The sequence below is a fragment of the Dendrobium catenatum genome, unplaced genomic scaffold (genome assembly GCF_001605985.2).
Source record: "Dendrobium catenatum unplaced genomic scaffold, ASM160598v2 fragScaff_scaffold_665, whole genome shotgun sequence".
NCBI lineage: Eukaryota > Viridiplantae > Streptophyta > Magnoliopsida > Asparagales > Orchidaceae > Dendrobium > Dendrobium catenatum.
Genome location: NW_021319127.1, coordinates 2,825,626 through 2,842,565, shown reverse-complemented (window position 1 = coordinate 2,842,565; position 16,940 = coordinate 2,825,626). Strand labels below are relative to the sequence as shown.

The following is a 16,940-nucleotide window of genomic DNA, read 5'->3' as shown; positions in this document are numbered from 1 at the left end:
CCTATCGATAATTCCGTCAAAAATAATAAGAATTCATGTAATGACTATCATATGAATAACAAGCACGAATACGTATGACAAACATAAGATCATAACATAACTATAAAAAAAAAATAGAGGACATAACCTGCCATAAATATAATATTTTCTTTTACAAATTATTAATATATGTATAAATAAAACACATGATACTAATATTTTCTACTAAAAATATCACACAATTAAGTATGATATCATATATTTCTACATAAAAAGTTCAATAATAACGCCTGCAAAACTAACATTGTTAGTAACCAAAGAAAGGCTTGCACCATTAGCATTAGCCATTAGAACCAATAAGAAAGATGAGAGATTTGGATGCTAGGTATACTAGCAGGAATCAACTAAGGTTTTGTTTGGGACGATTTTTTTACTGCTTCTTGAAGTAGCTTTTTAGTACAAAAATTAAAATTTTTGTATTAAAAAATTGCTTTAAGAAGCAGTAAAAAAGCCGTCCCAAACAAAGCCTAAGTCTAGAGTTGGCTATTCTCAAGACAGACGTCAAAGAGTGCTGGATTGCAAGCTAGCCAAAATGCTGAAAGAATTGTCTAAAACACTATGTTGCACTGTTGCGAAGATGTCAGAAGAGTGCAAAGTTACTGTGAAGAAACAAACAAGAAAGGGCTTCAATACATCAATGGGATGAGGATTGACAAAGATGTTAGATAAATATGACTGATGAAAAACTGCAAGACAAATATATCAGTAAAGAGGATCAACGATGAGGCTTTCATGTGAAGAAGCCCCGAGGTTTTGGAAGTGTAAAATTTATTTTGTGCGGTCACCAAATGGCGTTCAAAGGCAAATGAGAATACGACACTTCATTTTTTTTGTTGTGTATCACTGTGTACCGTTCAGTACCAAGTGACGTTGTGATTCACCTCTGGACTGTTCGGTGACCGCATAGAACAATTTCTCTTGGAAGAGGGCAAACCAAAGACATGCCGGAATCAGGAACATTGTGTAGTTCTCTGTTCACCTTAGTACTCAAGAAGGGATTGTACGAGTTCATAAATAGTAATGTTAGATTTTTATCGAAGATGACATTCTGAGAAAATAAAGGAAAACGAAGGTGGAATAATCCAAGTAGAAGTGTAAAGGTTTGCTTGCCAAAGTCATGGTTGACACTATCCATCACCTCAATGTCTTAACTTTAAATATGTTTGAGAAGCTAAGCATGTCCAGCAGCTCATACAGATCAACAACGCACTATTACTTTGGATGTATAAAAAGTTTATGCTCAGAATAGATTACTGGGCAAATCATCACAAACTCAAGACTTAAAGGAAAACAAGAATGTATAATCAGACAAAGAATTGTGTGTTGAAGCCTGCCCATACTAAGAAGAGAAACATAGAACAGCCAATACTTCGTGAAAGGGCCGTCTCTTTCTTGGGTTATCCATATATTGATCTTAAAACAGTAAGTTGGAAAAGGTGAAAGAAGGCTCATGCAGCTCTTCATGTCTTTCCAACAAGAGTCTCTCTGGTGGGCAGGGAAGCCGTTTTAGTTGGAGTATGTGCTGGGAGCTTGGAGTATTGTTCATCCTTAATAGCTTTCTCCGGAATTCTTGAATAATCAAGGATGGGCTGTGTTTGAGCTTCCCTTGTACCTGTTCTATCTTTCCCTGGCTCATTTCTAATGCTTTTCTTACTGAAATGCTCCAAGAGCCTGTCCATTTGCTCTTCCTCCTCATATCCCCCATCATGAGCAGCATTGATGCCCCTCCTTCCATGAATTGTTTGGTCAATGCATGTTCGATGAATGCGCCGGCCATGGTAAACAGCATCATCTTCTATTTGCTTAGAATGCCGAGAGAAACCTAGCTGATCATTAACATCCATATGCATAACATTATCCTTTACAACCACACCTGCTTTCTTGGTTGAAATATTCCATAGTAAATTATGATCTTCGCCCGTTGAGCCGCCATGAGCAGCAGTTCCCTGTTCAAGGTGCTTCCTCCTGACAGAAAATGCTGTATTCTTATGATCACCTCCATTGGCACTACTACTATACATATCATAGTTTGTAGGCTTCACACAACTAGATTCCAATGAACTTTTGGCATTGGGTTTGACATAAGGAGGCTTAAGATTGAATGCACTTTTACTTTTAGGATTCACTGCTCCATTAGGCTGCCTCTGTTGATCATTATGTTCCATCTCCTTGACAACTACTTCTGTTGAAGAATGGAAAAAACCATGCGGATAAGAATTGGTTCCATTAAAATTCTCTGTAAATTTAGTGTGCGGAGGAAACATATTTATAGCTTTATCATTCTTAACAGCGCCATCAGGAACTTCTAATCTTTTGCGAGTGTTTTCATTCTGATTGCCTTTGGTTTTGACATAAGGAGGAGGTCTCTTACTTAAATGGTGTGGTTCAATGTTCTCTGACTCATTAGCAGCTACTTTCTTAATCTTGTCAGTGGAATCAAGCCGATGAGCATCAGCATTTTTGGGAGTTGTAGGAACATTTCTACGCTCCTCAGGTTGTACTTGATGCTTCCGCACAGCACTTCTAGAATGGTGTTCATCTCCTTCCATTTGTATGATCTTTTGATCCGCATTGTTATTTGCCTTCTTAAGCTTCTCAAATTCTATTTGTTGCTTTTGCAGATCACTCGTTAGACAGCTAGTGTCTTTAACCTTTTTAAGCATCAGTTTTCTTCCATTGACAACTTCATTCCTTCTATCAGCTACTTCTATTCTCTCAACTGTTTTTTCAATTATTGTTTTTCCCCCATTGAGGACTTCATGCATTCTATCAGTCACTTCTCTTTTCTCATCGGTTATATGGGACTCGATATAATACTTATTGCTGGAATGAAAATGCATCTTAGGATGGTCCTGAAAAATCATGAAGGGAATAGAATGTGAACTGCACTGATCAATAGATGAGCATAATATGAAAATGTGTGCCATAGAATTGTATGGCACACCACACACGCAAACCGGTTCATTCCAAACAATCCACTTTCAAGTGTGATCCATGTGCATTAAAAGTTCCCAGAAGAAACTAAATTGAAATGACACTAATCGTGCATACTTACAATATTTGGGCTCGATGGATTTGATATCTTGTATTCAAATGAGTTGACATCCCAATCAATGTTAAATTCCCGGGCAATATCTTTCATTAACTGCAATTTCTGGTCTTGCGGAAAGGACTTCATTTGCAGCTTCTCAACAAACTGTGGGAAAAGCATGAAGAGAAGCTATTCTAGGGTAACAATCAAAATCCAGCTAAAATTGTGGGTTTGTACCTCTTTATTTGTATATGATTCCACGGTAGTTCTATATCGCTCAGTAAACCCACGCCTGAGGTCAGCTAATTCAGGCAAGTCTGAGAATCTAGCAGCAGCAAAAATCAGAGTTGCCACAGCCTCTACAGTTTCTTTAGGGCAGTCCCTAAAACAAGAAAAGAAATATAACATCTCATCAAATACCAAGCAAACAATAAAAACGTGTTAGACATCAATATATGGGATTAGATTCATATATCAGATGTGAAGAATGGACTACCAACACTAGAGTCTACCAAAGAAGAAGAAAAACTCCAAAATGATCAAGAATAGTACATAGAAAAAGTGGTTTACAAATATGTAATTATCTTTATTTTAGTTTGGCTCTTTTAGTATGGTGGGCCAAGTTTATCTATTTCATTTTATGTATTAGGTAGACCATGTCTATGTTATATATTTGGTCTGCACAAGTAGTATAAATAGGCCCTACTGGAAGCAATTGGCATGGAATGAATAATTTCTGGTTTCTTATCTCTCTAGTCTCTCTTATTTCCCCTCTTCTTTCACTTGGAGTCTATGCCTACTCGAAATGTGCCTTCCCCTTCTTGATATGGATCAAGAAGATATCAAAAAGCCACTGGAAAAGAGAAGTGGTTAGGCGTGAAATGTAAAGTAAGAGCAGCGTGAATTGGTTTGGGCAAACAATCAACAGAAATGAGCTTGTTGTATATTTCCTGGAAGTATTTGGAGCAAATACTTCAACCATACTTAAACGATACAGAAGACTCCATAATAAAATTCAAAAACCAAAATAAATTAAAACCTTTTAAAGATTCAACAAATAGTTTAGTCACTTGAGCTATTTTTAAGCATCAATTTAGATAAGTTAACTAATTTAAAACGTATTTCAAGTATACAGAGATGATTCTAATGAGAAATGGAAAACATAATATATGATTTTCTATGATTTCTTTCATGCACCGAGCGGTAAAATATTAAGAAAATTTCAGGAGTTGAAGCAAAATTTAGGTTAATTGATCTCAGTAAAAAAAGGTAAAAACGTAAAGCTAGAATTAAGAAGGAACAGAGAAACATGAAGAGGCACACAATAAGATGCTTACTAGAGTCGGAAAAGAATTGAAAACACATTTTAATATTCATCGTGGCTGAAATAAGTAAATCATATTACATAGAAAGTTAGAAACTGAAGATTGGTAGTAACATGGTATCATTTCCATAAACATTTTGGAGTTTCACCTTTACTGTTCATGCCTACAGATTGCAACAACATTGCCATGCCCTGTGAGAGGCTGGTTTGTTGTTTTATGTCGAGGTCTCAGGACCATGGTACCTCAGTCTTGAATAAAGAAATAAGACAGTGCACTGCTCATGCTATCTTCAATCAATTCATCAAATTAACTTGGATTATTCATTGGATAAATAGATTGGGATTGATTCATATAATGCTATGTTGAATTGAGTATGTTATGATTAATTCCATCATTAGATTAGGTTAATTCATCTCAAATTTCATATTGATTTTCCTCTAGCCAAATTATTCTAAATTAGGTACTTCTCTCTTAAAGATTTACTTAAGGCATATTTATGTTTAAGCAATGAAATTGGCTATAAACTCCTATTTCATATTTGGTTACCTATATTTAGATAGGCAACTATTATTAATTGATAGAGAAATGAATAAACTTTCCTCATCAGGAATTCCCTTATCATTCCTCTTACGATATATTCAATATTCTTATTTTTCTGCACTTGTAAATGTTATGTGTAGAATCTGATTGTGTTGAATAATTGGATTGTTCTGTTGCCTTGGACCTCAAGTTTCTCATGCTCGCTAGGGGGTGCAGGGATTTACCCCTTGCTTGGGTTAGGGTTCTTTGAACACTTTTTTTTTTTTTCCGTACAACACCCCGGCTCTATGTACCCGAGCACCGCGGCACTGTGTACCCGAGCACCCCAGCACTGCCCCAGCACTGAACGACAAGAGAGCAAAGCGCAGCAACGGCATATATATGATGCTATAGCGGATCAAGAAAGAGGTTCAAGCACCGCAGCGCTGCGAGACGGACTGGACAATTTTTCTTCTCTCTTTTTTTTTTTTTTTTTTTTTTTGAAGGGTTGTGTCCCTTGAGGTTATTTACATGGTTTTCACTTGTATTTTGAGTGTTAGATATTGATAACGGTGCATATGAGAACAGAAGTAAGGAGAGGGTGAGAGAGAACAGAGATCTATACTATTTCTCCCAATTTTCATTGTAGATGTCTTGGTGTGGTGTGGCTCCGTGATTTTTTCCTTAATTTGTGTTTTTCCACATTAAATCATTGTGTCATTTACTTTCCGCTGCTTTTACTTTCTTGCTTGTTTCGTCATTGTGGTATTTACTCCTCATCCCCAACAGTACCATAGTATTTGATAATAGTCATTTTTTCCACGATCATGAGTAGATGCTAGTTAAGCAATATTGAAAACAATTAAGTGTATGCATACTTCTATTTTGCTTTATTATAGTGTATGTTGCTGCAAAACTCAAGCACTCAACATTGAGTGTTATATCTGAACACTTATTTACAAATCATTTAATGAACCATGATTAAGAATAAATATGCCTTTGTGCATGCAAACATATTTATTGGTCTGCTTGATGGAGATGAACGTTGTTGTTACTATAATGATTATTCTTCTAGCAAGCTTGGCCAATGGAATTGATAGTAAACTCTAATGAGAAAGGTTGGCTGAATCTGTCAAGTTGGCTATCCTTTACATTTGTGTGTGGTGTGTAAATGGTCATTTTCGATGTGATTTCTGCATGCTTCGAAAAAATGTTTAGCATGTCATTCATGCTCTATGTTGCATGACATTAGTAAATAAAATTATCATTTTTTCCGGCTTTATCATAAGAATTTTTATTTGATTTAGTGCCATTTTTTATACGAATGAATTTCAAGACACACAAAAGGATCAAACCAAAGCTCAACTTCACTTGGAATGACTGAAGCGATGCTAAAAAAAACTTAGAACAGTTTGTCGGGAAAATAGATGCCCTGCTACAAGCTACATTGCAACCAGCCGCTTCAATGGAAGCTCTGGCCAATTCTAGAACAATAGATCCTTTACCATCCAGCGTCATATAGTCTTATAAATGGCTCTAACAATGCTTGGTTATTTTGGTGGCTTTAATACAGCTGGTTGACCCATGAAAGAAGCACCCCCTGGAGGCAGTGCTTGAGAATCACTCGGAGTATGAGACTTAGCACTCTATTTTAGATGGGAATCCTATGCGAGGTCCTGTCACTCAAGCTAAAGATCCCACAGTTAGGCCATTAGGCCCATTACAAGGGCTCACATACCCCATCAAGCATCTTAGGAGCTTCAATGACACAATGGCAGTAACTCCTGTTTTTGACAACTTGTGTTGCCGCATTAAAATACGCATGCAGAGGTGGTTTGTCAAACTCTCGCTTATCAACATCACTTCTTTTAATGGGTTGAGCAATTAGTTCATAACAAAGTTCGCAACTTCCAAGCTATTGCTAAAGTCAGCTCAAACCCTATTATGTGATAATTAGGGTGAAAGGGATACCCTTTGATATTATGTGCAGTGATTCACCTAGGCATCCTAAGAAGTCAACAACTCGGAGCCTTGGGTGGTCAAGATGCCTTCACTTCGGTTCCCACAATCCATTGTTTAAGTGATCAATGGAAAAGAACCTAGCCACCCTGTAGAAGATGCTTGAGTAAGCTTCAAAGTTCATAAACGCTGACACGGTTCTTATGTGACATAATACAGGAAGTTATCTGGTTGAAGTAACATGCGTAGTTATTAGAAAGCCATTTAGCTTTGGCAAAAAAAAAAAGTAACATGCGTAGTCACCCATATAAGGGAAACCAAGACTACCAATACAACCAGCCCCATGACCTGCATCCTAAAACATCCACAGAAGGAAGACAGGATTGATGATATTGTTCGAATAGAGAAGGCATGATGAATCATATTTTTTCGATGCTTAGGGCTCATAACACCCCCCGGTTAAAGTTAAATTTGAGGATTAACAAAACCATCACAACCATTTAGATAAGGACTACCTCCACTTACAAGCTCAAGAAGAACCTAAATAGTCTTAAAAGGTGTCTCTAACAATGAGAATGATCATGTCATCTAAAACTATCAAGTCCTAAAAGCATTATTATAAAGTTTCAAGAACAAGGCCACCTGAAACAATTCTTGGCAAGATCAATGCCACCCGCCACCACCAATGCGACGCCAGATACATAGACCAAAATGATGCTTGATCGTGGCCAACATCAAACACCAACATACGTACCAACAATGGACTACATATCATGAAGTGTCTCAACACCATCGCAAGATGTGCTGGCGCTGGAGCCTCTTGAAACCAAAACCTTTAACACTTAGACTCGAAGGTAAACTATACAAACTACTCTTTCCTGTAGTATCTTTTTCAGACACTGACCTACCAATTGTCAGGACTACCTATAATGACATAATCATCATACAAGATGTCATCAACCATTATGATGTACTGTGCATTGATAGTCTCTAGTAGCTCGATAAATGTGTTGTATCAACAACTATACGATCAAATAAGGCTAAACTCCCAAAACTTTCGGGTCATGGAGATTAATTTGGTAGACTTCATGCAAGAGAAGAGGATACCCATGGGGGTTATTTTTGTAGATGTCACCCTCAATGATGGGAAAAACAAGGAGACATGCACAAAACTTCATAATACTCTACTCGCCATCAACCTAAAATACCATCTTTGGTCGCTCATTGTTAAACATCTTAAAGGCATCAATATAGAACTAATGCATGAAGCTTTCAACACTGAATGGCCACGACCAAGCATGGGGTGACCCTGAAGCATCCCATGGCTAGGAATTTCCAAACAACCATAAAAACAGATCCAACCAATTTTCTTCCACATTATCCACACTCTTTTGACAACTAGTGATAGCTGATAGACGCATCAGCTATATATCAAAATGGTAGGGATCTCATGAGAGCTCACAAAAGGGAAGGGATTGATTGTAAAAAGGACTATCATTCTTTTCATGTACTAATTGTAAGAGATCTAGTAAATTTTGCACAATGGATGTAAAGCAACGACTACTAGACCACTTATACATTGGCTTTTCCTTTGTTAAGCTCTTATATTATATCTCCAAGCATTTACATCCTATGACCTTGGTAATCTTACCATGAGACACATTTTAATCTATTTCCCTTCTTACCCATAGAGCAGGAGGACTGAGATCGTACTTTCACCAAGTTTTTAATGAACTTTTTCACCCATTAACATGTTGCAAATTTGAATCTTCTCCAACAGCAACTAATGGTCTCCTAAATTAGCTTGGGTTAATTTCAAAAAAAAAAAAAAGCTTGGGCTGGAGCGAGTCGTTTAATAATGTGAGATTTCTATCTCCAATGTGAGTTTCAGATAAGGATAAATATCAAGCTTGGTAAGGCTAAAAAGACTTCTATAAAACTATAAATAAGCATCAAATGCAATTTCTTTGTGGATTCTCTACGAACTCCTAGATAGGGGTGTTAATAATTGACCCAACCCGAAAAATTCGGGTTTTGGTTAAACTATTTAATAAACATGTCGAGTTCGAGTTGGGTTATCCAACCCGTTTATTAAATGACTCGGGTCGGGTTGACCCTCACACCCATTGTTTGACCTAAAAATGACTCGTTTAACATATTTTTTTACCTTTTTTATATGTGGGTATAATATTATTATTTCTTATCAAATATCATAAATTTTATAGTTATAAAAAAAAAATTAAGCAAAAAGGGTAGGGTTCGGGTCATTTGTGTTGCTAGTGGGTTAGGTTTAGGTTTGTGTTTTTGACACGTTTATTAAACGGGTCGGGTTCAGGTCATTTGTGTTGATAGTGGATTAGGTTTAGGTTGGTGTTTTTGACACGTTTATTAAACGAGTTGGGTTTGGGTTGATTGGAATTGGGTCGGACGAAAACCCTACCTTTTGAACATTTTGACACCCTTTCCCAGAGCTTTGAAGAAAAAATATTGTATCTCCAATAATAATGATTTGTGTGACCAAAAACAAAAGTCCAGGGTTTTAAAAATCGAACCGGACATGCCGGTTGAACCATGAATCAGACTAGTTTTGTCACCTTTGAAAATTGTGTGCAATCAGGTTGAACCGCCGACTCGACCGCTTAATCGATGGATCGGAAACAGTTTTGAAAAACTGCTCCGTTGAGTGCGCAAGCGAAGTAGAATTAGTGCAACGGAGCACGAAGAAAGGAGGATATTGAAGAGTGTGATGGATCAATTGGCAGGAGTTCAAGCAAGCGAAGGTTGCTAGTCGAAACTATGCCTAGGCGTTACAAGGGGTTATGAACACTGCATGGACTCTATCCCTTGACATTATGAACCAAGAAGGGAGCTCATTTTCTGTAAATTCGAAACATGAGCAAGGTCCGCCCCTTAATGGCTGCAGATCCCAGCAAGTTTCGACTCTATTGGCTCAGACATAGTGCGATCGGGACGACCTAGAGCATAATGAGAAGGGCTCGTGTGATGCAATGTTTGATTCTGCCCCTGCGTCAGATGCAGCCAACGATGACAAGGAGGCCATGTCCAAATGTGATTGTGAACTAGACCCTGGATCGGATGGCATCCCTTGCAATTTGGACGTGAATCACAACCTGGAGCTAGCAGACATGCCGTATCGCGAGAAAAAACCGAGCTGCGACCCTCAATAGTAGGTTAGCGGTCTCAATTACAATCTCCTGTGTGAGGATGTTGATTTGTCAATGTTGGATTGTGTAGTTTTGGAGAAGAATTCTAGTATGGATGAGAAGATAACAAGTAGGTGAGGAATGAAATTTACTGCATGTGTGGAAATCATAGATTCTTCTATGGCTAAATGTATTTGTTCATAACATCGCACTCAAAGTGTTCGACGAAGTGCCAAAGTGGACTACAAGCACAAATTGTTTTGGGTGTTGACTATTGAGAGCTAGTGTCAGAGAGTTTTCTAAGTTTTTAGGTAAATTGATTCATGTTTCATGATGTTTTAGGTGCAAGTATCGATGTAATGTTTGGGTTTGAGAATGTTTTTGTGGTATGGAGAAGGTTGGCTTGGCAGTTTATATTTAGGATCACTCGGTTTTGCTTGGAGAGAACATTTGCCAAGCTATGCAGGGAAATATTCTCATAAATTTGTTGAGTTTGTCACATGAAGAAACTCTTAAAGGTTATCCTGCATTCATTGTCAAATATTTGAAATTAATGAGTAATTATTATATTAATTATTATATTTAAATTAAAAAATATTTATCACGTCATCTGATTCAACCCCAGTCGAACCGTCAACCTCTCCTTCCAATTCATTGTCCAGTCCGATTTTACACCTTGCACAAGTCCTTAACTTTTTCTATTGCTCACTGTGACAAATGTCATGCTCATTGGGGATAGCATACCCACAATGAATATGATACTCACTCAAGGCGCATACTACTACCCAGTATTGCAAATGTAATGCTCATTAACAATAGATGGTATTCTGCTTGATGAAGATAAGTGGAATACTCATTGAAGAAGACATGCATGATCTTTCCTAACGATGAGGCGCCATTAATAACCCATTGTTTATATACGTTGCTAACAACATACCACAACTAGCATTGAGCTATCTAATGATGTCATTATTCGCTTTGATATTACCTAAAAATGTTATCAATCACCGACAACCTCACTTGTAGTCAGTGTGTGTGGCCACCAACATAGTGTCTTCAATGTTATCAATTCATCATCATTGATCCAATTACCATATTGAAATATTGTTTTGACATCTCTACAATCTCTTGAGGGCAAACAACTAGTTCATAGAATATTGATGAACATTGGATCCTTACGTCTGTGCGAGGACTCGGAGATATTTTTCTTCAAAAATTTTCTAGATTAAATTTCCTCTTTTTAACAATCAGCTCAAAATGCCAAAGCTACGATGAGCAAAAAATTCTCTCTCACACGACTCATAAGAATCTATTCCAACTAGGGGTGCAACCGAGTCAAGCCGGCTCACGAGCCGGCTCGATAACCGGCTCGACGAGTTGAGCTCGAAGGCTTATCGAGCTCGAGCTCGAACAGGCATCGGACTTTACTCGTCGACTCGACGAGCAACTCAACAACCGAGCTAGCGGGCGGAAAATGCAATTTGGGAGCGGGAAATCAAAATGGCGAGCGGGAAAATCCAATTTGACGCTCGGACAGACGCTTACCAAAGGCGACGGCATCGAAGGCTTGGCATCAATGGGACGGCATCGACGGGAAAATACAATGTTACGCTCGACGACGACATCGAAGGCAACAGCATTGAAGATAGCTAGCGAAGGTCTGCAACGGACAACAGAAATGGAAGCGGAAGCAGACGACGTCTACGACGGACAACGACGAAGGTCTCACGACGGTTCTTGACGACGACGTCGTCTGCGATGGACAACGACGTTGGCGAAGTTGGCAGACGCTGGCGCTCGATACCCCGCTCGACGAGCAGCTCGATGAGCTCGCTTTTTCTATGTTGAGTCGAGTTCAAGCTCGACTCGAGTTCTAGCTCGAGCTCAATTTTCGACAGCTGAGCTCGACTCGAACACTTCCTGACTCGAGCTCGACTCGACTCATTTGCACCCCTAATTCCAACATACAATATCTAATATTAATAATGCAAAACAATCATTCCATCAATTTACATAATTATTTTTTATTTTTTATATTTTTTATACTATAAATTTATCCATATATATATGCAATCCATTGACAATTGTGTCAACCAATAATTTCATTTGTTTTACATCATCCTTGCTTTTGATCTCACACTCAAGAACATTATATTTTAGTGTGGCTATTCACTATACCTAATGAATGACATATCGATGAATGTAATTCATTTTCTTTATTCAAATTTTAGTATAACCCTATGAATCTTTCTATTTACTATTTTTATTAAGTATTTAAGCTTCTCACATATGTTGATTATTATGAAATTAAAAAACAAAAGTTTAAGAAGCTCAGCGCTTTACACTTTGAACCTTATGCTTCACTTTCAAGTTGCTTAATCTCCATGTTTGGCTTTTGAAATTTCAAACATGGTGGGGAACTATAAAAGATTCCCCAAGCTTAATTAATGATTCCATAAAAATTTTTCTCTTGGCTTTTGAAAGCATGTAAAATTTAAATTCCTTTCACCATGCATATAAATATACTCAGCAGAGCATGCAGTGAATTATTTTGGAATGTTTGCATTTTAAAATGAAGAAAAACAACTATGAGGGGGCCTTAAATTTTACTTTATTTGTATCAAAGGAGACAGCCTTTCTAGCTTTTTGAGCATCGTGAACTTACTGATGTGTTAATTGATAATATAGGCACTTTCCCACTACGTGGGGTCAGAAAAGTCATTAAATTCTTAGTGAACATACAAAGTTTGGCACTAACCACTGGAAATTAACTCATCAGTTGAAACCAAGCTTTAAAATTCGATAATCACCAAGACTAAGGTGCCATTTAATCAAATTATGTAAGTAGAAAGTTTGAATACCTCTCCTTTTGCATGGTTGGAAGATGTTCCAATATGCAACAACAGCATTGCTCAATCATATCATAACATGATGTCTGATTTATTTCGAAAAGGAGAGCATCCATCTGTAGAAGCATGAAGAAAAAACATAACAAGTCAAAAAGCCACCAGAAGGAGCAAATTATACTTCGTTCAATTAAGCAAGCAACCACATGAACAATGTATGTCTAAGTCTCGATACTTGAATGATGTAAGCACACCAAGTTAATAGCATTATAGCATGCATGCAGAGAATAAAATACTTAAAGAAAAAAGTGCTAGAAGGATGCGCTCAATATTGCAGCTAAAGTTAAAAATAAGAATATTACAAGTTGGGGTTGGGCTATAATCAAGTCGAGCAGATCACATCACAATTGAACTAGACTTGGTCATATTACAAGTTGTTTATATTACATTCAAACTTGAGGTTTCACATATGATTTATAATATCAAACGAATAATCATAATGGCCCCATCACTGAATCAAGATCAAGAATCCAAAACAGAATAAAAGATAAGATAGCCCCATCACAAAGATTAAAAAATCAAGATAATCATCATCAACCACGCATGAACAATGAGCCTTGATGTAAAAATTAAGTAAAGTGTAATAATGATTAAATTTTGAAATTCAAAATTTAAATTTTATAATATTTTATTTCAAACCTTAACACTTTTTCCTCCATATGAAAATTAAATATAATATAATAATGATTAAAGCTTGAATTCACAATTTTAAATTTTGAATATTCAATCTTCAATTCATTCTCTACATATAAAGGGCTTTTACATTGCATTCCCCCTCTTATAATTAGCTTTAAACTTGATTTGGAAGCAGGCAAGGCTAGCCAATCCTTAATAGGAGGCAAATTGGAGTGATTCCACTCCCCTTCATACTTTTGGCTTGGCTAGCTTTCAATTTCCCTCCTTTCATTACTTTTTTTAATTTTGAATAGTAGAACTAATGTAATGCTTTAAATATTATTGGAATGTTGAAAAAGAAGATTAGGTGTTTTGGGAAATAAAAAGTAGAGAATTGATTCTCTAGAGTTGGAACATAGTTGTCGGCCCTTATGGTTTCTACTTGGTCGGAGAGCTAGGTATTTTCTTTTCTTCCTTTCTTTTAATGGATTTCTCTCCAAATCTATCATCCACTCACACCATATAATTCTCCTACATTCCTACAACCTTCTCACACCATTTTCCAGCCACTACGCTCATCACACAAAGTAAAAGCTAAACCCAAGAACAATCTACCAAGGAAGGCTTCCTGGTGACCTAGTTTTGGTTCTTTCCCCTCCATCACCATCTAAACTTATTGAATTTATACCATTCACTCCATATCTGATCTACACACATCCATCTAACATTCTCAAGCCATTACAAACCCTGCATGTTCCCTTAGCATCATTATGCAAGTCAACAAAGTCAAACTACGCCAATCGACCAAACTAAAATTTTCAAGATTTAGTTTCGGTTTCTCTCCACCTGCACACCCATAAACCTTTTGAATATTAATCAAATACTCCATAACATATCTCCTAACATTCCCCCAACCCTTCCAAATGATTCCATGTCATAATCCCAGTCCATGCCTCAACCCTAATTTGAAAGCTAAAGAGGGAACCCTATGTCCACCCATCCTTAGAAAACTTTATCGACCTTTCTATTGGCCCTCCACATCGTGACCTTCTATAAATACCACAAGGATCATTCCCACATTAAATACACCTTAATTAAGTGAAAGCCTTGGTCATACCTCCCAAGGCCAGATTAGTTCTAGTATATGAGCCAAAGCCTAAACTTTAGCAATTTCAACAAGAGTAGTATTTGGAGCTTTGAACAATTGGTACTTCTAACTGGTGGATCTATCATCCACCAATAGACAATCTCTAACTTTGGACTTCGTTAATTTCCTTTCATTGTCATTTAATAGGATCAAAAAGAAAATTAAAGATTATTGCATGTTTGTGGCAAGCCTTCAATATTGTATGCTTCGCTCTACCCAGCTACCTCCACCACAAGCCTATCATACTATTTATGATATCTTACCATCTAACCCTTTATTGAGTGAATCCTTTAGTAAGATAGTATCCCACATAGAAATCATTAACGCGTATCAAGTGTAAACTGTTATATAAGAGCCATTTATATATTGTTCAGGTGGATGAATGATTTTATACTTAAGAGATAGAATGTGAATTGTGAAACATAGAACAAAATAAAGATATCATGGTGTACAAGCTCAATTGACCCATCTAGCATGAAGCTTAGGAAAAATAGGAGAGAGACGATAAATTTTGTTCTTATTATAGTCTCGTTTAGTGAATAAGACATGAAACCTCCAATCTTCTAGTGCAACACCATTTTGAATACTCCAATCAAAATCAGGATGAAGTAGTAAATCATGATCTTCCATGTTTTCACCAATATGAGAGAGAGAGACTTCAAAAGCAAGAGGATCAATATCCATCTTATTTATAAGAGGTGTAGATGATGAGGGTGAAGGATTAGCAAGGGGAGGCATACCAGGTGCAGCTTCCAAAGGATCAATTAGTCCTAGATTATGAGTGCACAGCTCAACTAATGAAGATATATATACATATTGATGTACTGAGCTGCCAACCAATGGGTCACGGCTCTAACCGAAAAAAATCATATTTTACTGCCCCACTACATTGACAGTTTTCCATGCTAAGCTTCTTGATAAAGATATTTCTATGCCCATCTTTAACTATTTCCAAAGTAACGTAATTCAAAGGAAATACACTAAACAAGGTTTGGATTTTTATCGAATACAATCAGTGCAACAATGCTCTGTCCAGCTTCATAATTCTCTTATGATTTGAATTGAGAGAATTCACATAAATCTGCCAAATAGATACTCAGCATAAAAATAAAGAGCTGTAGAAATAAAATTACAGAAATGTTGAATCATAAATCCTAGGAGCTAAAAAAAATTCAAGAAGATTAACCAATAATCCAAGGAACACAAAGGCCGCACTTCGAACTCGAGGCGGACATAAACAGAATCCTCCAAATAGAAGGTAGTGCATTAATCAATAGAAAATGCAAACTAAAATGAAGATATTCAAATAATAGAAAGAGATATCCAGCAGCAAGAAACAGAAAGAAATGAAAAGCCGGAGCCATACCCGGCCAAAAGCCTTGGCATCGTGGCCAATGGACACGAGATCTGCAACATCCCTCTTAAGACACCTCTCCATCGCATGCTTCTTTTTCCGGATCGTCTCTATCCTGCACTTGATGCACTTCACCGAATGCTTGCTGTAAACACATCAAAATCAGTCACAAATCCATGGAACTAAAACCTTCCCCCAAATCCACAACCAAGCTGCTTACCATTTGTTTGAGAACTTAGAGCCAAGAATGCTGAACATCCTCTATATCTCCCCCTCTTCGTCTCTTCCGCGTGCTTCCTTTCCTTTAAGGGAGGCGTTAAGGCGAAAAATGGTAGCTTCGATTCACGAGTCGCAACCACCATTAAATCTGAGAGCTTGATTGCATGGGAGAGGCGTCCAAAGCACGCAGACGAGCTCCGGAGAAGCAAGAAGAAGAACGAACGCGACGCGAGCGGTGATCTGTATGGGAACGTGGGACAGATAGGAAAAAGCAGCGGAAATTTCATAATTATATTTATTTAACTTATAAATATTTATTTCTTTTTTTTTTTTGGAAATTTATTTATTTCTATTTATATAATATTTTAATTTTTAATAACATCAATAACTATCATTATTATAATTTAAATATTAAAATATTATATAAATAAAAAACTATTCTTAAATATATAAATCTATAAAATTTTTTGGGATATGTATTTTAATCTCTTGAAAAATAAATAGTATTAATATAATAATACTTTTAAAGTCAGATCAAATCGATCAATCCTACAAAATTGTTGATTGAATCAATTGTGATTTCAATGAATGAACCACTCTGTTCATATCCTGATCATTTTATCATCTTTTATTTTTCAAGCTTAGAGTTGGATAGAACTCAT

The 16,940-nt window shown here is 36.9% G+C and overlaps 1 protein-coding gene across 1 annotated transcript; it reads right to left on the bottom strand.

Annotated features, from left to right (window-relative positions):
• Positions 1-1,173: 1,173 nt before the first annotated feature.
• Positions 1,174-16,542, bottom strand: LOC110092148. The gene is made up of 6 exons (XM_020816557.2): positions 16,280-16,542; positions 16,072-16,204; positions 12,899-13,002; positions 3,308-3,452; positions 3,095-3,235; positions 1,174-2,891 (listed from the first exon to the last, which is right to left on the bottom strand). The coding sequence occupies exons 1-6, from the start codon at positions 16,315-16,317 to the stop codon at positions 1,500-1,502; spliced, it is 1,953 nt and encodes a 650-aa protein (XP_020672216.1). The 5' UTR covers positions 16,318-16,542; the 3' UTR covers positions 1,174-1,499.
• Positions 16,543-16,940: the final 398 nt, after the last annotated feature.